This window comes from Heteronotia binoei, chromosome 13 (genome assembly GCF_032191835.1).
Source record: "Heteronotia binoei isolate CCM8104 ecotype False Entrance Well chromosome 13, APGP_CSIRO_Hbin_v1, whole genome shotgun sequence".
NCBI classification, from domain to species: Eukaryota; Metazoa; Chordata; class Lepidosauria; order Squamata; family Gekkonidae; genus Heteronotia; species Heteronotia binoei.
Window position 1 is genome coordinate 46,208,877 of NC_083235.1, and position 27,203 is coordinate 46,236,079.

At 44.3% G+C, this 27,203-nt stretch overlaps 1 protein-coding gene across 1 annotated transcript; it reads left to right on the forward strand.

Annotated features, from left to right (window-relative positions):
• SLC39A5 (solute carrier family 39 member 5) lies at positions 1 to 25,437 on the forward strand. The gene is made up of 11 exons (XM_060252952.1): positions 1 to 254; positions 8,208 to 8,636; positions 10,117 to 10,333; positions 11,290 to 11,467; positions 15,546 to 15,715; positions 18,865 to 19,017; positions 20,520 to 20,598; positions 21,205 to 21,462; positions 22,327 to 22,407; positions 23,357 to 23,547; positions 24,669 to 25,437. The coding sequence occupies exons 2-11, from the start codon at positions 8,218 to 8,220 to the stop codon at positions 24,819 to 24,821; spliced, it is 1,899 nt and encodes a 632-aa protein (XP_060108935.1). The 5' UTR covers positions 1 to 254; positions 8,208 to 8,217; the 3' UTR covers positions 24,822 to 25,437.
• The last annotated feature ends 1,766 nt before the right edge of the window (positions 25,438 to 27,203 follow it).

Here is a 27,203-nt window from a genome sequence, read left to right on the forward strand (position 1 = left end):
AAAGCAAAACTGCTCCTATCAAAAGCCTGAATGCTGCCGATCTTCCATATAATCAGAGATGACTGTTTGGGCAGGGAGCTGTTGGTTTTAATTACCGCCTCTGCATAGCAGTGGCAAACTGGGGCCCAACAGCAAGGACTTTGAAAGAATTGATAACATCAGTCAAAAGCTGCACCTCCCAGAAAGTGGCCAGATTTGAGGGCTGATGGTGCTTCCAGAGGTTGCTCTGAACAGGATTGCAGTGACAGGATCAGGTATTTAAAAAAATATATATTGTTTAATTATTTGCTGTGTCTTTATTTGTTTACATAATTTTCCAGCTACTTTCCTGGGGATTTGTGAGACTGAGCAATGAGTGAGGTAGTTAGTGGCTCAGATCTTATCATGAATTTCTTGGTGTCCTTAAGCAGGCTGATATAGCTGCTGTGGGGGGAGGCGCTGCAGGGTTGTTGTAAGGATTGGCAAGATAATCTATGTGATGAGCAACATGAATGCTATTATCCTTCCTCCAGTGACCCATATTTACTATTAACTCTTCATGTAATAAACTGGTAGGACCTCCTGTGCCATTTGTTTAAAGCAGTCTTCAACATTTAAAGCATCTGCTGCAGCAGTCTTCAGCTATCAAATTGGATGCTGAATATCAGCTATTGTCAGCTCCTGAGACTTTTCACTCTTGAAATTAATAGAAGAGGAGTTTTGGTGAACATTTTAATTGGGCTGCAGTTTGCAACTGTCACGATAACCATTGCAACAGATAAAGGGGATGACAGATGGTCTCCCGCCTCTCCGTGTTGCTGAGAGTGGGCAGGTTTGGCTTCTGCTCCCTCCTGGCACAGTCACATCACAGAAGGATCCATATGCCTGATGTAATAGCACCAGATTTGGGGAGAAGCTCCCTGCTCCCATTTTATTTAAGGAGGGGCTATGGCTCAGTGGTAGAGTGTTTGTTTGGTATGCTGAAGGTCCTGGATTCAATCATTGGCCTTTCCAGCTAAAAGGATCAGTAGGTGAGTTGAAAGACCTCTGCCTGAGACTTTTTCATCTACTGTCTGACTCAGTATAAGGCAGCTTCATGTGCTCTTATGATGAACTGCTCACAGATCCTGGCAAGTACTTGTGCAGGAACAAGCACATTTGGTTGGAGATGGTTACTGAGCTGTCCTTGTTAGAGAATCCATCTTCTCTGTGGAACAGGTCTGGGATAACTTTGGTGGTGGAAAGTTCCATCATTAAGTTGCAGCCAACTCATGCCAACCTTGTAGAGTTTTCAAGGCAAGAGATGTTCAGAGGTGGTTTGCCATTGCCTGCCTCTGCATAGAAGCCCTCAACTTTCTGGGTGGTCTCCAATCCAAGTACTAACCAGAGATGACCCTGTTTAACTTCCAATATCAGATGAGATCAGGCTAGCCTGGGCCATCCAAGTCAGGGCTGGAATAACTTTACACAGACCAAAATTGGCTGGGGTTAATTTTAGTGTTGTCACTTCAAGCCTAAAGGTGGTCACAACCAAGATCCCTTCCCAGATATTTAAAGCAAGGTAGGTAGGCTGTTGAACAAATTGGAAATACTGAGAACTGATGGAAAGGGGTTTTTTGCTAAACCTTTGGCTACCTGTTCCTTAGAACTATAGGAGCATAAGAATAAATGATAAACCTTGGCAAGTTTTGAACAACGTACAGCTAGAATTAAGGTGTCCTGTGAACTTTGTAGTAGATATGCTTGCCAGATAATGATTTGTTTTATTTTGCTGTCAAATAACAGCCAACATAATGGCAACCCATTAAGTGCTTCCTGTAAAAAAATCCTGGCTATGGGAAGCTAGTAAGTTAAAAAAATCAGGACATACATATTCTCCCTGATGTGTTGGCTTTCTATGTGCAGGGAGCTACTCCAATAATGCCCACAAAATGCTGCTTCTGGGAGACAGGGGACCATAGGGCTTTGTTTTTTAGCAGGAACACAGTTCTGGCTGGCTTGATGTCAGGGTGTGTGGCCTAATATTTAAATGAGTTCCTGCTGGACCTTTCCTACAAAAAAGCCCTGCGGGAAAAAATGGTAACATCAGGGGGTGTGGTCTAATATGCAAATGGGTTCCTGCTGGGATTTTTCTTAACAAAAGCCCTGGGGGACCATAAGAAATCACATGAAGGGATTTGCAGCAGGAAGGGCAAATAGGTAGAAACCGGTGATTTAATCTGGATTCAACTAAGAAATGTATCCCTACTTTGTGATGTCTGGTAAGAACTGCTTGCAGAAAAGAGGGAAAGCATAACGGCAAATTTTGACCACCTCATTTCACTGACTTAACCAAAAAGCAAAGGTCTGATTGAATCTGGATCCCTTGGGTTGTTGGTTGCATTCAGGATTGGATATGTGGCTGCTGTTTGGTGCAATGGAATAAAAGGGGGGGGGGGGGAACAGACTATTCCAGAGGTGTCGAATTCAGTTGTTAGGAGGGCCATGGGACTTGGTGGGACCGGTCCATGTGTGTCATAAAATGTAATGTAAGGTAGCAGAGATATAAACTTTTTACATATATTATTTTTTTAACTTAAAATACAAACATGCTTAAAACTGCAGTAATTCACAGAACAACCAGAACATTCTACAGAACAATCAGCACAGTCAACAACCATCTTCCTTATCTTCACACCCCTTCCAACCCTCCCAGCAATTAACACAGAACAATGGTCACATTCAACAGCCAGTTTCCTTATCACGACCCTTCCAGGAAGTCCCACCAAACAATGGGCACATCCACAAACCTATTGCCCTTTCACCACACACCCTCCAGCCTAGAAATAGCAGCTCTCCAGCAGCCCTGGCCCCACTCAGTGCACAGCAGCCAAGAAGGTCAGAGCGCCTGCTCCGGCTGCAACGCCACTGAGGATGTTCTCCGCAGCCGAGAACGAAACATCTGGAAGAAAAACTTTCTCCAGTAGAACACAGCACTTGAGCCCGAAAGATTCTACAAAACCTAATGATGTTACCAGCCGTGAAAACCTGAAATCTTTGATGCTTAAAACTCTTGCAATATTTTGTTTAAAACTGAAAGGTGGGGGGGAGTGGGATTTGGCAATGCAATTTTTAAAATAAAAATCAAGAAAAAGCACAAGGATCACAGCAGAAACTAAAAATATAAAATGCTCTGAGCCTGGGAAAACAATGAAATTACATTGCACACTTCTTCCCACCACCACCACCTGTCAAAACTTGTATCTTTCCTATATGCTGTTAGCCTGATTGACTCCATGTTGTAACCAGATACTAACCCAATGTGCCCAGCACTAGGCCACTAACCAACATTCCTATGCATTTCAAAACAAACTGATCACTGGAGCGTAGCAGATAGCCTCTGGTCAACATCTGCAGGTGCCCCTTTGAAGCCAGGCCGACCAGGCCTTCTCAGCAGGACTCCATCCTCCCGCGCTGATAACAGGTCCTGAGAAAGAGACAACTGTCTCTGGCCGTGTGAAAGATCGTTTTATTGTTGTTGCCATAACCGCATAAAATGTAACTAATGCTAGCTCTCAGTATCAGTGTTATCCTGTACCTTCAGCCTTGTAGTTCTCAATAAACGCCTATACTTTTGTAACAGAGTCTTGGGCCTCGATTGAAGTTCTTCCAGTTCTGACACCACCCGGGGTCTACTCAGATTGGCAATGGCTCTCCAGTGTAATATCCACCTTGGCTGTGGGTTCTGAGGTTAGAGTACTCACTAGGTCATGTCCACTCAGCAGAGACAAGCTCAAAACATCAACCCTATATTTGCAAGGGCAGAACTCCAGAAAGCATGAGCTTCAGCTATCTATTTAGGAATGCTGAAAGTTAAACTATCTCCAATCCATTTAAATATATTGCAGCACAGACAAAGTTGCAAGGAAAACATGGAATGGTTTGGGCACAAAGACCTTAATGGGCACAAAGACCTTAATGGAAAATCCATTCTGCATTTTCCTTGCAGCTTTGCTTCCTTACTTTACTTTATTTGATTTATATCCCGTCCTCCCCGCCGAAGCAGGCTCAAGGCGGCTCACAATATAAAATCACAACAGACAATTAAAATCAATAAATATTTAAAATTACACATTCGACAATTAAAACAGAATATTAATTTAGTGTTATTTCAGTGGCGACAGCATTTCTTCAAATTCCCTGAGATACAGGCGCCATGTCAGTTAAACACCAGCCAGAAGAGAACGGTCTTGCAGGCCCTGTGGAACTGTGCAAGGTTCTGCCAGGCCCTCACTTCCTTTGGCAGTTGATTCCACCAGCAGGGGGTTGCAATTGAGAATGCCCTGTCTCTGGTGGTCTTTAATTTGGCCTTCTTCAGCCCGGGGATTAATAATAGATTTTGTGATCCAGATCTAAGTACCCTCTGGGGAACGGTCCCTAAGGTAGAGATGGTCCCTAAGGTAGGCCATATAGGGCTTTAAAGGTAATAACCAGCACCTTGTAACGAATTCGGTATACTATTGGCAGCCAGTGCAGTTCCCGCAGTCCCAGCTGTATGTGCTCCCACCTGGGTAGCCCCAATAACAGCCTGGCGGCCATGTTCTACACTAGCTGCAGTTTCCAGGTTCGGCACAAGGGCAGCCCCATGTAGAGGGCATTACAGTAGTCCAGCCTCGAGGTGACCGTTGCATGGATCACTGTTGCCAGGTCATCGCGTTCCAGGAAGGGGACCAACTGCCTTGCCCACCTAAGATGGAAAAAAGCGGATTTAGCAGTGGCTGCTATCTGGGCCTCCATTGTCAAGGCAGGGTCTAGAAGTACCCCCAAGCTCTTGACCTTGTGCACCATTGTTAATGGTACACCATCAAATGCCGGTAGGGGAATTTCCCTACCCAGACTGCCGCGACTCAGGCAAAGGACCTCTGTCTTCTCTGGATTAAGCTTCAATCTACTCAGCCTAAGCCATCCAGCCATGGCTTGTAGCGCCGGACCCAGATTTTCTGGGACACAGGTCGGCCGTCCATCAGTAGATAGAGCTGGGTGTCATCAGCATACTGGTGACAACCCAACCCATACCTCTGGGCAATCTGGGCAAGGGGGTGCCTGCAAAGGGGGTGTCTTTGCAGCCTGCAAAGACAAGGCAGAAAAGGAAGGAAACTGAAAGAGCAGGGAACTTTTTCAGCCTCAGTGCTTCAAATGGTGAGAACAGGACAGGGAGGAGGGGGGATAAAAGAGTCCCATTGGCCTGATTAAAGCCCTGGGTAGGCCAGTTCTGGCTCACGGGATGGACATTTGACACCCCTGGACTATTCTATTTCTAATGCAGTATGTTTTCTAGGTTTATACCAAAGATGTTTCTCCCAGTGAATGGCAACAACATTTTGAATAATACCATTAGGCCAAAATTCTCCAACATTCCCACCATAAAACAAATACATGATTTAAAAATGTCTTGGTCCTCTCTCCACAGAAGGGGGGGGGCGGAGAAACCAAGACATTTTAATGTACAAATGAGAGAGAACAATAAATATTTTCAAAGCAAATACAAAGTGCTTTACAAGGCTGCCAACTTTTCATGCAGTTTCTGGTTTTAACAACACTTTGCACTTCAGACAATAGGATGGAACTAGCCATGTGTGAGCAGAAGGAAAAAATGCACCTCACACACGTATTGTTTTCCAAACAATTAGTGCAAGGGCTGCAACTACTACACATAAGCACATCAGTGTGATTTTTTTATGAATAACAACATGCATATGGAGCAGTGGAATATACAACAGACCACATGATTGGATTTCATTCACTTTTGAATTTGTATTAGAAGAAATACCTGGTGCTATCTTGCACACATGGAAAAGTTGGTAAGGAATACACAGTCACTTTTACTTATTGCAAGCAGATAGCAAGAAGTAATGTTGGAGCTTTCACTTATGTAAGAATGGTTGTATCTGTTGGAAGAGAGAGGGACTTTACACCATCTCCTTCCTCAGACTTCAGAGATCAGAACATAGAGCATCCTTTATTTGTTATCTGTTACCATCCCTTTGAAGTCTAGAATGCTATTCTCAGGGCCTGTCATCCAGCTTGACACCTCTCTTGCACACATTGCTGAAGACTCTCCTTCTTGGCATCGTGGAAGTAAGACCCGCATACTGCATCCTTATCCATTCCAGTTAGCTAGATTAGGTTTCTATCCTGTCTTTACCCTATTCTGTCTAGAATGGAATTAATAAAAAAAAGAACTTTTATTAGTTTGAAAAGTTAAAGAGACTCTGTGTTACTGTTTGTTTGTTACCAGCATACCCACCCACACTAGAGATGCTGCTACTGCATGGTAAGTTTTTATGCACTCTGCTAAATTGTTAAAGATTCCTGGTTATACCAAACCAGAGAATCTAACAGTATTCTATGAGTGGTGGGATGGGTGGGATAGAAATCCCAGAAATAAAATCTTTTGTGGTCTCTCCAGCTCAATAGCAGTGTGATAGTGCTTCTCTCTGTGCTAGGGTTCTCATATTTCTAACCCCAAAAGGGGACATTTTCATCAGTTTTTTAGAAAGATCCCAAAAGAGGACAGACACAAAAAATGAAGACATGTCCTCTTAAAAAAGGACATCTGGTAATCCTACCCTATGCAATGAAAAGCATTGCCTGTAGATTTCTGCACCTCAAGCTAATGTGTGTGAAATCAGCAGGCCTTCCCTTTGGCCTGTGTGACTCCATGGTTGATTGTAAATATACTTCTGTGGCTGTTCTCTTGGTCTTCTGATTTGGGTTAGGAGAAAAACCCTACCTCTTTGAGACAGTCTCTTTCACCTTATCGGGTAGATCTGTCTCTACAGTTACTTACCACCTATGGCATGGGAAATTCATGCAGGTTTAGTGTTTGTTTATAGTTTGTCTTTCTCACTGAGAACCAAGGCAGATGACATAATCAGTACAATCAGTAGGATGAAGAGATACCTAATAACGTAATAGGACTAGCATTGCAGAAATCTGAAACAGGGTATAAGTATTAAGTATGATAGGTTAAACAATGCAACAAGTGGTATTTTGTAAGCAGAAATATAATGCAGTGAGACCAAGACAAAAACATACAGCAACAGATAATACACATTTGTAGTATGTTCCACAATCTCATAAGATTGCTGGCAATCGTGAAGGGAGACACAGAAACAGAAAGATCTGGCATCACACCACATTGGAGACACAACATCACTTCCGACAAATACCAGAAATAACATCATGACACTGGCATCCTGTGAAGATGACATGCTACCATTTAGTGAATCCCTAGAGGTTTGCCAAATCCTAGAGGGTCACCTTGCTGAAGTGACAATGCTAGGGTTGCCAACTCTGGGTTAGGAAATCCCTGAACATTTGGGAATGGAGCCTGGGGAGGGGAAGGACTTCAGACAGGTACAATGCCATAGACTCCACCCTCCAAACCATCCACTTCCTCCCAGGAAACTGATCATTGTAGTCTGAAGATCAGTTGTATCACCAGGAGATCTTCAGGTCCCACCAAGAGCCTATAACCCCAGATGTTGCCCCACCAGCAACAACTCCTGGTTTTACCTTTGAAAAAAATTTCTCCCACTGTTCCTTACGGGTTAGAGGGCAAAACAAAACAGGAGTAGTGTCCCTAAACAGTCTCATTCTCTCTGTTGAAATGTCTTCTTAAATCACTCTGTTATAATGCAGCCCTGTTGCTTTATAAAAATGCCCTCTTGAACAGTTATGTTTTACATAGTCTGTGATATGGGGACCTAAAGCAGCTTACATTGCTCTCTTCCATTTTATTCTCACAATAACCCTGTGAGGCAAGTGAGGTTGAGAGTGTGTGAGTGGCCCAAGGCCACCCACCAAGCTTCCATGGCAGAGAGGGGATTTGAACCTGGGTGTCCTGATCTTAGCCCAACACTTGAATGACTATACCACATTGGTGGGATGTTGCCTGGGGGAAGCAGAGTTTGAGGAGGGGATGAAGCTCAGTGGAGATGTGATATCAATACTAACACTTAGGTTTCTCTTAGGCTTTGTGGCATACCACAAACTCCTGCTCCAAGATGCCAGTTCCTCTAGGGCACTGATCTCTGTAGTTTGGAGATCAATTGTAATTCCAGGAAAAGTCCAGGCTGCACTCTGAGGTCACTAACCCTCCCTGCCTCTCACTTTGAGAACCGTGCCACCACTGTTAAGGCTGTGCTTCCTCATCAGAGCTCCATACTGTGTTCTTTCCATTGCAGGCCCCTGTTAATGGACCAGAGAGCACTGTGGTTCCTTCTAGCTGGAGCATGGGGGGTCCTGCTATCCCTGAAGAGCGTATATAGTTTTGTACCGGATGATCCTCCCAGCTTTCTCACTGATGGAGTTATACAGGGCCCTCCCGAAGATGCCGCTCAGGAGCAGGGTTACTACCTGCAACAGCTTTTTGGACTTTACGGGGAGAATGGCACCCTGTCCTTCGAGGGCCTGACACGCCTGCTGCTTAGCCTGGGACTAGGGAAGGTACAAGTGGTGGCCATTGAGCATGATGCACTGGGCCATGGCCACGTCTCCCATCTGGACATCCTGGAGGTCCAAGAGAACAAGCACTTGCACTTCCATTCGTCAATGGAGCACCTCCACATGGTTGAGCATACAAGCAAAGTTCAAGCAGAGGGTGTTACCCCCAGGTAATCCACCTGCTTTCAGAAATAGGAAAAAACTACTCTTGCTGAGTGCAGCATCCTCTATTGTGAGTCAATGCACAGTGATTATAAATCATGGCCACTTTTGTTGAGAAAACTGGGTGGACTGATGCAGATTTTGATCTTGATTTGCAGCTAATCTCTTGTGGGTCAGCCCTAGGGCACATGGCACCTCAGGCAGACGCACTGCCCCCTTCACGGCGCCGCAATCCTCTGCCTCCCTCTGCGGCACCACAGCCTGCTGCCCCCCTCCGTGACCAAGCACCAAGAACACAGAGCATCACTGTCTCAGACTCAAGTGTTCCATCTATACCTTGTGGCTAATAGCCACTGATGGACCTCTGTTCCATATGTTTTTCCAATCTCCTCTTGAAGCTGTCTATGCTTGTAGCTGTCACCACTTCCTGCAGCAGTGAATCCCATGTGTTAATTACTCTTTGGGTGAAGAAGTACTTCCTTCTATCTGTTCTAAGCCTACTGCTTATTGATTTGAGTGCCCACAAGTTCTTGTATGGTAAAAAAGGGAGAAAAGTACTTATTTCTCTGCCTTCTCTATCCCATGTATAATTTTGTAAACCACTATCATGTCACCCCTCTGTCATCATTTCTCCAAGCCAAAGAGCCCTAGCCTCCTTAACGTTCTCCATAAGGAATGTGTTCCATTCCCTTAATTGTTTTAGTTACCATTTTCCACACCTTTTCCAACACTACAATATATTTTTTGACGTACAGGGACCAGAACTGTACCTAGTATTACAAATGAGGCTGCACTATAGATTTATACAGGGGCATTATGTTCTTGTCTGATTTGTTCTCTAACCCCTTCCTAATAATCTCCATCATGGCATTATCCATTTTTATTGCCACCAGACACTGTGTTGACATTTCCAGTGGTTATCTACCACAACTCCCATCAATGTATATTTATAGTTAGGATTTTTGCTTCCAGTGTGCATTACTTTGCTCTTCTCACATTGAATCTCATTGGCAGCATTGATGCCCATTTGCCAAGTCTCAACAGATTGTTCTGGTGTGCCTCACAGTCCTTCCTGGTTCTAACTACCCTGAAAAACTTAGTGTCATCTACAAACTTAGCCACTTCCCTGTTTACTCCCAATGCCATCTCATTAATTAACAAGTTAAAAAGCACTGGACCTAGTACTGAGCCCTGCAGCACCCTATTGCTTACCACTTCCCACTGTTAAAACTGCCTGTTTATACTCACTGTTTCCTGTTAATTAACCAGTTTTTAACCCACAAGAGGACTTGTCCTCTTATCCCATGACTGCTGAGTTTACTTAGGAGCCTTTGATGAGGAACTTTATCAAAAATTTTCTGTCATAATATGATCAGGGACTGAAGATTAGGATATTTGCTAACTATCAATTTAATCAGTTTCAGAAATGTAACCTAAAACTACACCACCTTATGTTATTTGGGAATGATTATTTTGCTTTTCCTTCAGGGATGGATTCTCTCAGGTGGGCCATATTACCCCAGCATCAATATCTCCTGCACTCCCTGGGATCGGTCATGTCACCAAATCAAACTCCTGGCAAACAACACAGCTTTCTGGGAAGGGTGAAACCCCTTCCAAATCCCCCCATGGACATTCTGACCTAAATCTTCCAGAGAGGGTCATTGCCCTGGATCATTCTCTCTATAACCACCTGCATGAGGATGTAAGTGAGAGGCAAGCTGGGAGATTCTCTCTGTCACATTTCTATCCTGTCTCTTCTCCAAGGAGCTCAGGGTCCCCCCATCCTCTTGATTGTCCCCAAAACAAACATGTGAAGTAGGGTAGGCTGAAAAAAGGAGACTGTCCCAATGTCTCTCTTTGAGTTTCATGACTGAGTGGATGTTTGAGCCTGGGTCATCCAGGTAGAGTTGCCGAATCTGGCTTTTGAGATTTGGGCAGGATAGAGTTTGGGGAAGGGGAGGAGCTCAGTGGAGACGTGATTCCATAAAGACTGCCCTCCAAAACTGTAATTTGTTCCAGGGGGACCGATCTCTGTAATCTGATGATCTGCTGTAATTCCAGGAACCACCTGGAGGATAGACGGCTGGCCAACTCTGGGTTTGGAAACTCCTGGAAATTTGGAGGCAAAGCCTGAGTAGAGGGACGTTTGGGGAGGAGAGGGATGTGATACGATAGACTTCATCCTCCAAAACTGCTGTTTTCTCCTATGGAGCTTATCTCTGTAGTCTGGAAATCAGTTGTAACTCCAGAGCCACCTGAAGGTTGGCAACTCTACAGGCCCTAGTCTGCCATTCAAATAACTACACTGCGCTGGCTCACTAATTCTTGCATTTAATGCAAAAAGAGCATTGGAGGTAGTGCAAAGGCTGCAGTACAGTGAGAGGTGCCAGGGCTTTTGAAGCCTGCTTGGAGGCCCCATTCTCTCATCCTGGCCACATGGCTATTGGCCGTGATTGGGGATGTAGGGGATGAGCCTTGATATTTGCATGCTCTCGTCTGGTAAGCCTTGCCATTCACACAACAGAACTGGAGCTGCTTCTTTCCTTCTCTTTGACCTGGCTTTGTGATTCAATGAAATAATGACTGGATTTCCAGGCCTAGCTTTTATCACATTTGCTTTCTGTTTTGTATATTTGTTCTTGTTTTAATTGTCTGCAGTGCCTCAATGTATCACAGTTGTTGGTGAATTTTGGCTTGAATCCTGTCTCCAAGATCACTCCAGAGCAGTTCACTCTGCTGTGTCCAGCTTTGCTCTACCAGATTGATAGCCGGGTTTGCATCCAGCACTATGATGAAGCGGTGTCTCCTGGCATGATGCAAAACTCTCTCTGGCCCGGTAACTCAGGCTTCTTCCCCTAAAATGTAGCTCACAAAAGAATCTATGCCTATATACCAGTTTGGTGTACTTTGCAGGACTGTGCCAGTTGCATTTGTCTGTAAGGATAGAAACATTAGTATCTGAAATAGACTGAAATAGACAAATAGAGTTTGTTTCTTTTTAAAAAGAGCAGCAAGTTTCTAGTCCTTGTGATTTTGAAAAGGGAAATTGGGGAAAAAATGCTCAGAAATCAGAGTTTAAGGGGACTGGACAAGATATCCAAAACTTAAATAATGCTTTGTTGTCTAACTTTTTATTCCTTTATGCTTTCCTTATTGATGGCTGACCCTTGACCTAGAAAGCCCAGGCTAGCTTGATCTCATCTTGGAAGCTAAGCAGGGTTGGCCCTAGCTAGTATTGGGATGGGAGACCTCCAAGGAATATCAGTCTCATGACACAGAGGCAGGCAAGGGCAAACCATCTCTGAATGTGTCTTGCCTTGAAAACCCTATAAGGTGTTGTCATATGTCAGCTGTGGGAAAGGAAGGAAAGGTCTCTGTGCAAGCACCAGTTGTTTCTGACTCTGGGGCGACGTTGCTTTCACGTTTTCACGGCAGTCTTTTTACGGGGTGGTTTGCCATTGCCTTCCCCAGTCATCTACACTTCCTCCACAGCTAGCTGGGTACTCATTTTACCGACCTCGGAAAGATGAAAGGCTGAGTCAACCTCCAGCTTCCACTGGGGATCAAACTCAGGTCATGAGCAGGGCTTAGGACTGCAGTACTGCAGCTTTAACACTCTGCGCCACGGGGCAGCTGTAACTTGATGGCAAAAAAAAAGAAAAGAAAGATGACTACTCTTAATCCCTTATCCCTCCAGATGGTCCTTTCCCTTCAGTTTCCACATCCCTTCCTCTGTTTGCCACTCCTTTGCTTTGTAGAATATTATCAGTCCTATGGAGAGGCACATCTGGGAAGCTGATTAAACTGAATATTTACTTGGGTTGCATAATATATTTCTGTTAGCTTTTTTTGGCAAATAACCTAGGATGTTCTGAGGGAAAATACATTTTATTTATTCTAAAAGGTATACCTTGGAACAGGGACACATGGTTGCCATGACAACCAAGATGTCCTAAACCCACACGTGTCAATTAAGTCTCCTTGAAAATTGAAGGCATCTAGAAATATAAGCCTAGGAGATTTCAAGAGAACATTTTGCCAATGCTATAAACTAATAGTGTGGTCAGAACACAGAATTTCTATTCTGACACAAAGAAGGTTATAGGCAGCCTTCTTCAACAGGTGAAGCTCCCATATTCCCAGATGGGGTTTCAAAAATATTAGTCCTAAAAAAATCCCAGAAACTTCTATTATCCTATAGAAGATGGGTAAAAGTAGCTGTTTTTAAGGTCAAACCCACTTATAATTAACATCTTTAATAAATAGGAGGTTTTAAAAATATGGCCCTTCCCACTCTCCTGAATGCCATGTTCACAGTCATAGAAACAGCGGGTGTTTTCAGGATCCCTTCAGCAATGATAATGGTGATAGTGATCTTGACAAATCCACATGAAATCAGGCGAATCTTCAATGGGCACAGCTCGAGCAGAGTTTGGAACATTATAATGGGGTAGGGGTGGGGGAGTCTTGCCACTGATTTTATTTTAATTCAGAAATGGTAAAACCAAACTCAAATGGTTTAAATGGGATCTAGCATACCACGTTTTTAAAAAGTGTTTTGCACAGCACAGTGTACCCATTGCCTCCACACTAGCTATGGCCCAACATGTGTCCCAGGTTGTATAACGTGAGAATTATAACTATCTGTAACCACAAGCCTTGCTGTACTTCTAAAGAAGCTTCCTCTCCAGAACCTGATTTCTAGGACCCATCACATGCCACTTCTTCCCTACTCACCTCAGTCCACTCTGTCAGCTATTACAGCTCATCCCTGAACCTCTGCCTTCCCCTCCTTCAGCATCCATCCACCACACACGCTATTTGTTTGGGCTTGTTGGTATTAGGGATTCGCTACTTTGAATCTCCCTTTCCACATTCCCAGTGCCTTTGTGACCTTGTGACCCAAGCTTTGTACAGTATGTGAAAGAAATGAGTACACCCCCTCACATTTTGTAAATATTTAAGTATATCTTTTCATTTAACAACACTGAAGAAATGACACTTGGCTACAATGTAAAGTAGTGAGTCTACAGCTTGTATAACAGTGTAAATGTGCTGTCCCCTCAAAATTACCCAACACACAGCCATTAATGTCTAAACTGCTGGCAACAAAAGTGAGTACACCCCTAAGTGATAATGTCCAAATGGGGCCTAAGTAGCCATTTTCCCTCCCTGGTGTCATGTGACTTGTTAGTGGTACAAAGTATCAGGTGTGAAGGGGAAGCAGGTTATTGCTCTCACTCCCTCATACTGGTCACTGGAAGTTCCACATGGCACCTCATGGCAATGAACTCTCTGAGGATCTGAAAAAACGAATTGTTTCTCTACATAAAGATGGCCTAGGCCAGGGGTGGCCAATGGTAGCTCTCCAGATGGTTTTTGCCTACAACTCCCATCAGCCCCAGCCATTGGCCATGCTGGCTGGAGCTGGTGGGTGTTGTAGGCAAAAAAACAACTGGAGAGCTTCCATTGGCCACCCCTGGCCTAGGCTATAAGAAGATTGCCAAGACCCTGAAACTGAGCTGCAGTACAGTGGCCAAGACCATACAGCGGTTTAACAGGACAGGTTCCACTCAGAACAGGCCTCGCCATGGTTGACCAAAGAAGTTGAGTTCCCATGTTCAGCTTTGGGAAATAAATGTATGAGTGCTGCCTGCATTGCTACAGAGGTTGAAGGGGTGGGTGGGGGGGTCAGCCTGTCAGTGCTCAGACCATATGCTGCATCAAATTGGTCTGCAGGGCTGTCGTCCCAGAAGGAAGCCTCTTCTAAAGATGATGCACAAGAAAGCCCGCAAACGGTTTGCTGCAGACAAGCAGACTAAAGACATGGATTTCTGGAACCATGTCCTGTGGTCCGATGAGACCAAGATAAACTTATTTGGTTCAGATGGTGTCAAGCATATGTGGTGGCAACCAGGTGAGGAATACAAAGACAAGTGTGTGTTGCCTACAGTCAAGCATGGTGGTGGGAATGTCATGGCCTGGGGCTGCATGAGTGCTGCCGGCACGGGGGAGCTACAGTTCATTGAGGAAACCATGAATGTCAACATGTACTGTGACATACTGAAGCAGAGCATGCTCCCCTCCCTTCGGAGACTGAGTCGCAGGGCAGTATTCCAACATGATAACAACCCCAAACACACCTCCAAAACAACCACTGCCTTGCTAAAGAAGCTGAGGGTAAAGGTGATGGACTGGCCAAGCATGTCTCCAGACCTAAACCCTATTGAGCATCTGTGGGGCATCCTGAAATGGAAGGTGGAGGTGTGCAAGGTCTCTAACATCCACCAGCCACATGATGTTGTCATTGAGGAGTGGAAGAGGACTCCAGTCCTCTTCCACCTGTGAAGCTCTGGTGAACTCTATGCCCAAGAGGGTTGAGGCAGTGCTGGAAAATAATGGTGGCCACACAAAATATTGACACTTTGGGCCCCATTTGGACATTATCACTTAGGGGTGTACTCACTTTTGTTGCCAGCAGTTTAGGCATTAATGGCTGTGTGTTGCGTAATTTTGAGGGGACAGCACATTTACATTGTTATACAAGCTGTAGACTCACTACTTCACATTGTAGCCAAGTGTCATTTCTTCAGTGTTATCACATTAAAAGATATACTTAAATATTTACAAAATGTGAGGGGGTGTACTCACTTCTGTGAACATACTGTATATTCAGAGGTCTCTTGCTAATAACCCTTGTGGAACTGTTTGTGGTCTTGCTGCCTTAGGGGGAGGAAACAGATCTTCACAGTAATCTAGAGAGAGGAAGTTCTATTGCCTTTGATCCATACAGATAGTATGCAGAGACAGGGGCTTAGTACATGCACTGGTTGCAAAATTTAGCCATATGCATTGTTGCTTTTAATGCTTCTGTCCCCACTTCCCAGCTTGTTCATGCTGTTTGTTTTCCACAGGCTTAGGCTGGGGATTTGCAGCCATCACGCTGACCAGTTTGCCTTCAGCACTAGCCATTGTCCTTGTCCCTCTTCTCAGAGGTGAAGTCTTTCAGTTCCTTCTCAGTTTTCTTGTGGCACTGGCTGTGGGGACACTGTGTGGAGATGCTCTGCTGCACCTCTGGCCACACGTATGTATTGTTTCCTTTGCATGAGAGCATTTGATCCTTAGGATTTTGGAACCGAGAGGGAAGCATTTGGAATGAGCATTTCACCAATGTATGGATGCTTCCATATGGTGATGACACCCTGACCCTGTTGTCTGCCCATTGCCATTGTGACTGTGGACACATCCACAGAAGCAATGGGGGTAGTCTCTATGTTTTCATCCATATTCCCTTGTGCCTGACGATCCCCCAGAAACTGGAGGGTTTTCAGCTGGCTTGTTTTTTAAACCATTAGTAGCAATATATCACTACATATAATTGAAGCAAAGATTATATAATTAAAGAATATATTATTAAAGATTAAAAAAACCAGTAATTGCTGTAATTTCAGGGAGGAAAAAATATAACACTAGAGAGATACAGAAATTATTTACTTGTCAAAGCCAGCAAAAAGTGGTGGTGAGGGGACATGGAGGGAAAACGGTGCTGATGGGGGGTTATGAATATGCACCTTCCTTTCCATGTGGCGGCCAAACTTACTTTGACTCTGATATGTGACTTCCACACAATTATGCTTCTTGGCGATTTCGTTATAACCGCTGTCACTGCTGATTGTGCAATAGCAGTGGTGCTTTAAGACTGCAAATTTTCCTGCTCCTGACTCATAGGCTGCATTCAGACACGTGATTTGGGCCAATACAGCCATCCCCACACCCAGATTAAAATGGTCTATTTACACCTGCACATCATCAGGGCCTTGCTGTGCACTCATCCTTACCTCGCCTCCCAAAGCCTCTCTGTCACTTCAAAAAGCCACCAGGTACTTTCCAGTGGCAAATTGCTGGAGTTCTTCCCTGGTGCATTTCCAAGCTGTCTGAATGGCTGGGGTGCACCATGGAAGCACCCTGCAAGCACAAAAGAAGTGTGACCACTCCTCTGGAGTGCGTGCAGGCTGTGCCTATCTTAGCAGCTGGGCATGTACTGTCTGCTTGCAGCAGGGCACCTCAAATGGCAACAGCTGTTTTTTTTTAAAGCTGAGAGACCTCAGCCATGAGCTGCCAGTCTGAATGCAGCCACAGAGTGATCATTCCCCCCACAGCTGACAGGGGATCCATTCTGAGGGGCAGGTTTATTGTCAATGGACAGCAATTTGTCAACTACCAAATTTTTTTACACCACCACCCCTTCCCCAATGGTACAGAGGGAGAAATGGCCACCAGGAGAGTCTGGGGTGCTGAATCTGATTCAGACATGACAGGGAAATATCTGGGCTTTCCTGGTTTTGGTCATGGATTGTTTAACCTGGCTTGGATGTTATTGGGAGGTGTGTCTCCAGTCTCCCCCTGCTTCCTCACAGCATTGTGGTGCTTCTGTATAGAGCCTTTTCTATCATTGTTGAAATCTTTCCTGAACCTGCTTTGCTGCGATGTTTTGGGAACAAGTGCAGCACAACCAGGCTAATCTCCATCCTGCCTCCATCAATGCCATCTCCCTCTCTTTAGACACCTGCAGTGGCCGTTTCCTCCCCACCACCAGAGGGATTTTTTGTTTGTTCATTCTAATAGGCAATTTAATGTCATTATAGAGTTATAATGTTATCTGCCTGTCAGGTTCTCTGAATTCCTAGTTTTCATTTTTTAAATTCTAGTCCAGGGGTACCCAAAAGGGTGCCTGCTGACACCTTTCCTGGTGCCCGCCAAATGTGAGATGGCCAGGTGGGGCTTTTGCCCAGTGAGGCTTCTCATTGGCCATTGGAGATTTGATTGGCTGTCCAAAATTTTAAAAATGTTTTGGCAGCAGCTGCCACCACAACACAATAATCTTCACTGTGTGACTGAAGGTAAACTGCAACAGCCATTTTGTGGATGATTTTGCCACCTGAAGTGGCTATTTTGTGCCTGTGCCTATCACACTGTGTTAGAATTCTAAAGTTCCCATAGACTGAAAGGTTGGGGACCCTTGTTCTGACCCATTTGCTGTAGAGATATGCCTTTGTTCTTGTATCTCCACAACAAAGGTGCTAGAGACTCTAAAAATATGAAAGCTAGGAATTCAGTGAACCTGATGGACAGATTGATATAAAATTATATGTCAACTGTTGATTTAAAAAGCCATCTTTGGGGGCAGGTGGGGAAATGATTGCTAGAGTAGGGAAGAAACCTGCCATTTGAAAGTCCTGTTACTATTTTGTTGTGTTGGCGGTGGCGGCAGCTGTGGGGAAGCCACACAAACCAGTCCCTGTGCAGTAAACACCCCGCTTCCTGTTAGCATCAGAGCTGAACCATGTGTGGAAGTCACCAAAAATCAGAGCAAAGTTGGTTTGGGAACAACTGGAGTACAGGGAAAACTACAGAAGTAGAATGAGTGGAGGGCAAAACCTCTCTAGTTTGAGAGCCAGAATGAAGGAAAAAACCTGTGTGAAAACAGCCTGTTTACTTTTAAACCTCAATTGAAGTGAGAACTGCTTTAAGTTTAATGTGTGAAAATGCCCATAGGTTGCTGCAGAGTGAACAATCCACCTCCAAAGTGCAAAACAATTCACTTTGGTCTATGGAGTGCCGCTGCTTGCAAAATCAAGACTCTCCCCCAACACCTGTTCCAACCTGAAATGGCCACAGGAAGTCACTATTTGTCCAGTGGGAAAATTTGCATGGAGTCCTGTTGGTACAGATAAGATGGCTGAAAATCCATGTGTGATAGCTGGGTTTCCAAAAAGGGCAGAAAAGATGGGCAGGAAGTGGCTGCTGTAATTTCCCCCCACTAATGCTACCACTCTGAAACAACTTCTTACCAGACCATATTTCTTCCAGTTATGTTCTGATACCTTTAAGCATCCTGCTGGGGATGAGTGTTGTTCTGATGTCCTTTTCTTGATCTTCCTGGAAATGTCTGGACAGAGTAAACCTTTGAATACCAGGACTAGGTGGCAATGCTAGGGAAAGACTTGGCCTCTATGTCTTTTCTGTTGGCCCTCCAAGGCAACTGATTGACCGCTATGTGAAGCAAGATGCTGAACTTGATGAACCACTCTTCTTATGTTCCCACGTCTTGTTAATATGTGGGAGACATTATGCTGGTCTAGATGGAGTTTTGGTCTGATCCAGCAGAAATCTTGTAATATTCTTTTTTTAAATCTAAAGACAACATTTCTCTGTTGAACTGTTTTCATCCAGGCACAAGTAAGATCCCATGGTCTGTTACCCTTGAACCAAGAGCCCTTAGCAGATGGTGCAGTCCTGAGGGGCCTGTGTGTGCTAGGAGGCATTTACCTCCTGTTCCTCATTGAGAATCTCATGGGAACACTGAAGAAAATACACAGAAAGCAGGTAAGAGGTGCAGAAATCTGGACAGCTTGCATACTGGCTTGGAGGCTTTAGCAGGGACTTCAGCACAATGTTTTTAAAATAGAAGTTGCTCTTCCCATCAGTGCCTCTGTGTGCTGAGCTGGAAATCTCATATTGGTTTGCTTGGGTTTGCAGAAGAATGCTCAGCAGCCACATGACAGAGGCTGTGTCCACACATGGACTTCTCTGTGCCTGAACCAGAAAAGGTTTGGAAAAGTGGGAGAGAGGGGAGGATTAAGCTGCATCTAATAAAACTGGCTGTAGTCCATGAAAGTATCTGCTAGAATAAAATCTTGTTAGTCTTCTGCAATGCCAAAAGACTCCTGTTTGTTTTTGCTGTAACAGACTAACATGTAACGTTGGGAATTACTACAATCCCTGAGCTACCAATGATCGTCCAGCCAGCTCTACTGGGTAGAGTAGCAGCAACCAACACAGAATTTGCAAATTCTCCACATGACTTCTTGGTGTCAAGTTTGCTGGATCTCTATGGCTGACACTTAAATTGAAATTACACTTGTATTGCCATGCATGGAGGTTGAAATGCCTCTGTCCAGTTTGGAGAGCCAGTTTGGTGTAGTGGTTAAGTGTGCGGACTCTTATCTGGGAGAACGGGGTTTGATTCCCCACTCCTCCACTCGCACCTGCTGGCATGGCTTTGGGTCAGCCATAGCTCTGGAAGAGGTTGTCCTTGAAAGGACAGCTGCTGTGAAAGCCCTCTCCAGTACCACCCACCTCACAGGGTGTCTGTTGTGGGGGAGGAAGGTAAAGGAGATTTTGAGCCGCTCTGAGACTCTTTGGAGTGGAGGGCAGGATATAAATCCAATATCTTCTTCTTCTTCCACATGTGCCCGCCACTGAGATTGAAATAACACATAAAGCTCTGGAAAGTTAAAATGCACTTGTTGTGAGTCAACCATTTTGCATGGCCATTGAACAATACAGAAACCCAGTACAAAGTGCAATCAGAAGTGATTTTCTGTTTTCTGTACATTCACATCAACTGTGAGAGGACCAAAAAGCATTTGAAATGACACTGCAGCAAGTTTGTTCCAAACAACAGCACATTTACACAGCCTACCAATCACCACTATAGGGAGACAGCCCACATCCCATTTGTGTCATAAATTGTTGCTATTATCTAAGAGTACCACAAGCACCACATGGGCCTTCACTGTTACCTTTAAAGTGAGACAAAATTCCACAGCATCTACATGTCTCAGTACTACGACAAAGATCAAACTGAGTCTTATTTAATGAGAACTAAGTGCTTCATCGTTTAAGATGGCAGTGGTTTCCAAAATGTCTACACTTAGGGTATAGTTTTCAAAGCAATCCACTGGGCAAAGATTCTCGGTATGTTGCAAGGAATGATGAGGGCTGCACTCAGTTATATAGGCATTTGTCTGGTGAATAACCACTTCTGTACTAGTACCACCACATCTCACCTAAGCTTAACAGTGCTTCTTTTCCTTCTTCTAAAGGGCACTGCTGGGAAGCCATCTGACCGATCTGCTAAGACAGAGGCCAGCAGCCATGTTAGAGTCAGGGCAACACCTCACGGTAAGTCATGGCATCTGGTTTGCTGCCTGATTTTAATTCTTTTTAGTATCAAGTCTTCTTTTTTTACACTACATTCCATCAGGGGCTTTTTTTTTGTCCCATTCATATGCAGAACTGCTGACAGGGATGGAACTAAGGGTGCCAAAAAGGGTCCCACAGAACCAGGCAAACTGTGATTTGTTTTCATGTGATGGATAGTTATTTACTTAGATACTTCTAGCCCTTCTTGTCTCCCCAGTGGGGACATTAAGCAACTTATAAAAATGTACTTAAAATAAATAAGCAGAAACAAGTACAATAAACTGAAATAAAAAGTGCAATAGAGGCTCCTCCCACACAGTTGTTTTGCTTCATAATGGCTGTTGTTTGGGGAAACAACCACATGATGCTGTTATTACTTCTGTTCCTGTATTTCCCCCCTGCTTTGCAGTGATCTTTTCCAAACCAGGCTTGGTGTGATCTTTTCTGGAAAGATCACAGTCAAAAGCACCTTTGGATACCATGTGAACAAGAAGGTGTGTCCACACCACACATGACAATTATCTTGTGTTTTTGGGTGGGGTGGGCAAAATCCACTGATGTTTCTCTACTTTTTTTGCATTTCAGGTGCTGAATCTGAAAGTCTGACAATGCCCGAAGGAGAAACTGGGAATCTCTTCAGTGACGTCCAGGACTGTGCTGTCCAAATCCGCAACTCGGAAGAATATGGAGAGGCAAACTTGGAGAGGCAGACAGCAGAACTACATCATCACCATGGTCATTCCCACAGTCCATCTGGCAACCTCAGTGCTGGGATTGCAGACATAGCATGGATGGTTATTCTAGGGGATGGGATACACAATTTCACAGATGGGCTAGCCATTGGTAAGGAATTTGTAATAAAGGATTAATAAATTAGGTTTATTCTGGCATCACAGGGAAAAAATAATCCAAGCTTTGTAATATATAAAAAATGTAAGTAGTGCATGTCATGTGGTGTTCTATATGTTTATAATAAAGTAACAATTCTTAAAAATCCAAATTTTGTAGGGAGGAAGCCTAAATTCTGCATAAGACTATCCTAAAAGGCCACTTTAAAAAGATTGAAAGTGGTCTGTGAGAGGCATTGCTTTTCGGTGGGGTGTACATACAGGATAATATTAACTTAATGTCAAAGAGACTGTGCAGGTTTTAGAAGAAACAAAACTGGTGATATTGCAGGATTTATAGAGGGGTAGGAGTGTGCCAATGACAATCAGTGATCTCTCATTCAAACTGGTTTCAATACTCAGGGAAGCACTTTAGTTGTGAAGTCCTGCTGGAAACCCTGGATTAAGATTTAGAGACTACTGTTTTTTGTGAGAATGTACCTTCTGTGTTTGGGATGATATTTACTGATTCTGCTGCACCAACTGCGTTGCATTACTTAGTGTGATTGCAATGCTTGTGTTTCTTTCAGGATTTAAGATATTTTGAAAAGGACTGGGCTGGCACAGTGGGGTGGTTCATAGAGGAATTTGGTTATGTTTAATTAGTTAGAAAGGAAGTTGCATAAGACACCCTCTCTGTCACACATTCTTCAGGAAGAGCTGCCCAAGGCTTGTTCCACATAATCAAAGGGATAAAACAGAACCAGAAAGTTATCAAGAAAGCAATAATAAAACAAGATTAATTTACACAATTAAGATTATCAAGAATTGAAGACAGACAGCATCAAGATTATAGTAATCTGAATTTTTTTCCCTGTAGGAGCTGCCTTCTCTGATGGAATCTCTAGTGGTTTAAGTACCACAGTGGCTGTATTCTGTCATGAATTGCCTCATGAACTTGGTGAGTGGGGAGGGATGGTGGCTCAGTGGTAGAGCATCTGCTTGGTAAGCAGAAAGTCCCAGGTTCAGACCCCAGCATTTCCAACTAAAAAGGGTCCAGGCAAATAGGAGTGAAAGAACCTCTGCCTGAGACCCTGGAGAGCTGCTGCCAGTCTGAGTAGACAATACTGACTTTGATAGACCAAGGGTTTGATTCGTTAGAAGGCGTCTTCATATGTAAGTGAGAGAAACTGAAAAAGGAAAGACATTTGTATTTAGTGCAGCATCTATCTTAATGTATACATACACATTCAGGAAAGCTCCTCAAATCCCATATTTCCTTCTGCCAGCAGGTCATAACCTCAACTTTTTGCTTGCAGAATTTCCAGCCATTGGGTGACTGATACTATTGTTTCAAATCTTCCTATTTAATTTTGTAAATATTTCATGCTGAATCACCTTGAGTACAAATCTTTCTGCTGGCCAAACTATTAAATAAGGCAACAGTAATACTAACTTGCCAAAACAGACCTCCCTCAGTTACTTGTACTTTTATCAGTATGGCTGCCACTTGATTCCAGAAAGGCCCATGTAGATGGAAATCTTTACATGTACCCAATCAGGCAAGGGAATAACTGCATAGACAGCAGTCATGCTGAGACAGGTCCATGTTAAGGGGATCAGGGACATAAGAGCACCAAGTTCTCTGTACTCGCTTTGTCTACCTCTTGCATAATTTTATAAACCTCTATCATGCCCTCCCTTAGTGATTTCCCCTCTCCCAAACTGAAAAGCCCCTAAATCTTCATCCTCACGTAAAAAGTATTCCAAAACTATATCAGGTTGCCCTCGTCTGTGTTTTTTCCAGCTCTGTATTGCTTGGTTTTGAGAGCGGGGGGAGAGTGGAGAATGGTTTTGTGCATCCCAGTCTTGAAAGATGTGGCCTTTTATACTTCCTGTTTCCTTTGCAGGAGACTGTGCGGTCCTGCTCCAGGCAGGCATTCCTGTCCGAAGAGTATTGCTCTTCAACCTGCTGTCTGCTTTGCTGGCCTACTGTGGTACAGTAGTGGGAGCAATTGTTAGCAAGAGCACTTCAGATGTCACCTCATGGATCTTTGCAGTCACAGCTGGCATTTTCCTGTATGTGGCCCTGGTGGACATGGTAAGGACTACTGCCTCATTCTACTTCCCTTGTACATATGGCATGAGGTCCTAGTGTTTTCCCAGGTGCTCTACCCATTTGGGAAGGAAAAACTCTATGGTACCTATTGTACCATAGAATTTTCCCTCCCAAATGTGTAGAGCATCTGGGTAACCATAGGCCACCGCACAATATCGCCAATGTGATGACGTCACTTCCGGCGGGTTGGGAACCTCTGGGGCAGGGGAATCCCCGCCCAGACCAGGGGCTTGGCAGCCCTATAACTGGAATCAGTGTTCCAGTGTCTCCTGCCTCTGACCTCCCAAGCAGCAATACCGTGTCTATTCCTAGCCTGTGTGGGTGAGGGAAGAATTCTATGTCTGTCCCACTTCACTGTGTCCACTGACTCCTTATGTGTAAAACCCTGATATTTCAAGACTTTAGCTGGAATGTTTTATTTTAGAAGCCTTGTATTACATTTTTATTTCATTCTTACATCCCAAAGCCAAGAGCAACATACATGGTTCTTCCTCATCCAGTTTGTCCCACAACAACATCGCAAGGTAGTTGTGAGAAAGACCACCGGGCTCAGGGTCATCTAATGAGCTTTGTGACTGAGAGGAGATCTGATGCCAGGGCCTACCTTGACGCCATCATCCCATCACACTGGGTTATATCCAGATTCAGATCATCCATACAGCTCACTGGGTTGCTTTAGAGCTAGTCCTTGTTGTAAGGATAAATTAGAGTGTGCATACATGCTGCCTTGAGCTTCCTAAAGGAAGGGCAAGTTTATGTTAACTAAAGTCTGAAAGCACTCTCTTGGACTCTACAGGATTTTCTCCCAGTAAAACACATAGGTTCAAGCTAAAAACCATTTAGTAAGGAAAAGCCTCTGCTTCTTGTTGCAGGAGAGTAGAAAGAAAGAGCAGTTGTTTTTGACAGAAGTGTGAAGTAATATCCCAAGACCTCTGCTTTTAATTTGCCCAGGGTCCCAGGTAGTCCATGGTTGTGATGTGATTGAAATAACGGTATAATCAGCTTGTTACTGCTTTCAGAGACAAATCTCCTTTAACCTGCAAACTGTGTTTTTTTTGGCTCCTGGGAGGATAACAGGCTTTTTTTTGTGTGCTTCTTTTTAGCTGCCTGAGATGTTGGAGAGGCACTCTTCCAGGGGTAAAAGAGGCTCCTCCATATACTTTGTCCTCCAGAACCTGGGCTTTCTTCTGGGAGGCACCCTTATGCTCTGCATTGCCATATTTGAAGGACAAATCAGTTTCCATGTGAATGGGTAGCACTCTCGGCATACAACACCCAATCACAAGGAAGGAAGTCATGGCTCACTCCAGTACAACCATCTCCTTCCCACAGCATCCTGAGGGGTGATAACATTGACTGTATTTTCCCAAGAGAATGCCCATTTAAGGGGAAATGTTAAGAGGAAGATCAGCAGCACCAGCAATACACCATTCTATCTACTTGCCTCCACATTTGGCAACAAGCTAATGGTATCCTTTCCAGGACCTTTCCCTCAAAAGGTGTCCGAATACCCGAATACAATGAAACACCTTGTACTTTATAAAGGGGGGTAGCAACAAATTGATTAAGGCACAAATTGTGTGCCTTTCACAGTGCAAGGCGGGTGGCAGGTAATATAACACAGTGGGTATCTTACAGAGCACCTTAATTTGGATACAAATTGTAGGCCCCCTTGGCACTCTAACTGAAAGGCTTTCAATAGAGAAGCTACCTTGACAAAACAAATTGGGGTGGGTGGGGGGAGAATGCAAAAAAATCCACAAACCTGCAGTATGCATGGCTGTTTTACAAGCTATCTGTATCATGATTGCAGTTTTGAAATTCATTCTCATTTAACCAAGTGTATCAATAAAGGGGAATAATGTTTTTAAATCGACATTAATTTCAGGCATAGCTACAGCTGAAACAAGTTCCTCACTGCATGTAGAGTCATTATCTGCTTTCCTCTGTTATGAAAAAACTGGAATTCCTCAGGCATGAGGAATGAAGAGCAGAACTAACCCTTACCTTACACTAGACGGAAAATGTGAAAATGGTGGTGGCAGCAGCTAGGCCTTCTTTGAGTTCTCCACTGTAAGACACTGAAGGCAGCCTTATTTTGTAACAATTCAAACCACACCCCAGCAGCCTAGGTCACCTGGGGGCAGTTAAATGTTTTTGACCATAAATTTTTTAAATAAAGCTCTGGGAAGGGGGGTGTCACAGAAACGCTATTTCACTGGCCTTCAGCACATTTAGGCTTGGGTGGTGCAGGTCATTACTGAGCCACCTAATGTACTCAAGGCCCTCTTCACAAATTTAGAGTGAGGATCACAGATGTCTGCAATCAATTGTTAACAAGTTTTAAACTGGACAAGTTTGGCTGTCTCTAACTATTTAAGCTCAACAGAAAGGGAAACTAATTGTTTAAATGGCAGTCTTCCCCTTGTTGCACCACAGGTGGTTATTAGCACTGGCCTGTGGCAGAGAGCACCTGAGGTAAACAAAGAGACAAATTTGAGGTCTCTCCCATGGTTCACACAGGGGAGGGAAGGACTGAAGGGAAGGGGTGGCTCACAAAGGATTGTGGCCAATAAGTAAAGATAAGTCTTTTCCAGTCTCTGGTGTTCACGTTAAGAATGGAGAGGTTAAAGACTCTGTCTCAGATTATGTGGGCGAAAGTATATTACGAAAGGCATGGTGGTATAGTGGTTAGAGCAGGGGTGTTGAACATGCAGCCTGTGGGACTGATCCAGCCCCCACAGGGCTACAATGAGGCCCGCCAGCAACTGGCCATTGTCTTGTTTCCTTCTCCCTCTCCTGCTTCTTTTGGTTGTCATTTTTTAATTTCTCCCCTGTGATGAGGCAGCCAGGCAAAGGAGCCTCTTGCTCTTTCCCTCTTCCCCCTCCTCCTGAAAAGGGGGAGGGAGGTAGAAGTCTCAGCCAATGGAGGAGCTTGGCTCTGTTGCTAGAGTGCTAGGCTCTCTCAATCGCCCAACAGAGCTGCTGAGTCAAGCCTCCCTTCTATTGGCTGAGGCTCCTCCCCCTCGTCCCCTGGGGAAGGAGGTAGAACTTCCTTTGCCAGTTTCCTCAGTCTCACGGGAGAGATACAAAGAAAGCACATTTTATTCAAGGTATGAGTTTTTACCTTGCCCCCTCCCGCACACAGAGGGAGAGAGCGTGTTTTGTTGTGCTTGTTATGGGTGCAACTGAGTCTGCATCCTCCTTTAACACTGTGTTTATGCCCTCATGATCCAGTCCTTCTCAATAGGAAAGTATGTAAACTATTTAGAAGAGAAATAACAAGAAGCCAGGATTAGACGGAGAGTACGTGTCCAGACCATGTTTACCCAGCACACTTCCTTTGATCAACTGGGGATTTTGAACATAAGACTTCCCAGATAATAGGCTGATATTGACCACTATACTGGCTGTCTCTCTGTTCTTGCACTGCCTCATAGGAGCTGTGGTTTTTTCTCTGGGGAAGATGATAGTTTTATAGGCAAACATGTAGCCCTCAGTCTGTCATGGTGCCTTCACATATTCTTGACCAGCACATGAAGCAACTTATGTACAAAAGCTAGCAATGTGCAGCCATTGAATGTTTTCCTCTGGATCTCAGGTTCAAAGCACTTACCATGAGATCTCTGGAACGAATG

What these genes read in the sequence shown, in the direction of transcription:
- SLC39A5 (XM_060252952.1), top strand. Translation starts at nt 8,218, where the DNA reads ATGGACCAGAGAGCACTGTGGTTCCTTCTAGCTGGAGCATGGGGGGTC. An exon ending in GCAAAACTCTCTCTGGCCCG is followed by an intron (nt 11,468 to 15,545) that starts GTAACTCAGGCT and finishes TGTTTTCCACAG; the next exon opens with GCTTAGGCTGGGGATTTGCA. An exon ending in AGAAAATACACAGAAAGCAG is followed by an intron (nt 19,018 to 20,519) that starts GTAAGAGGTGCA and finishes CTTCTTCTAAAG; the next exon opens with GGCACTGCTGGGAAGCCATC.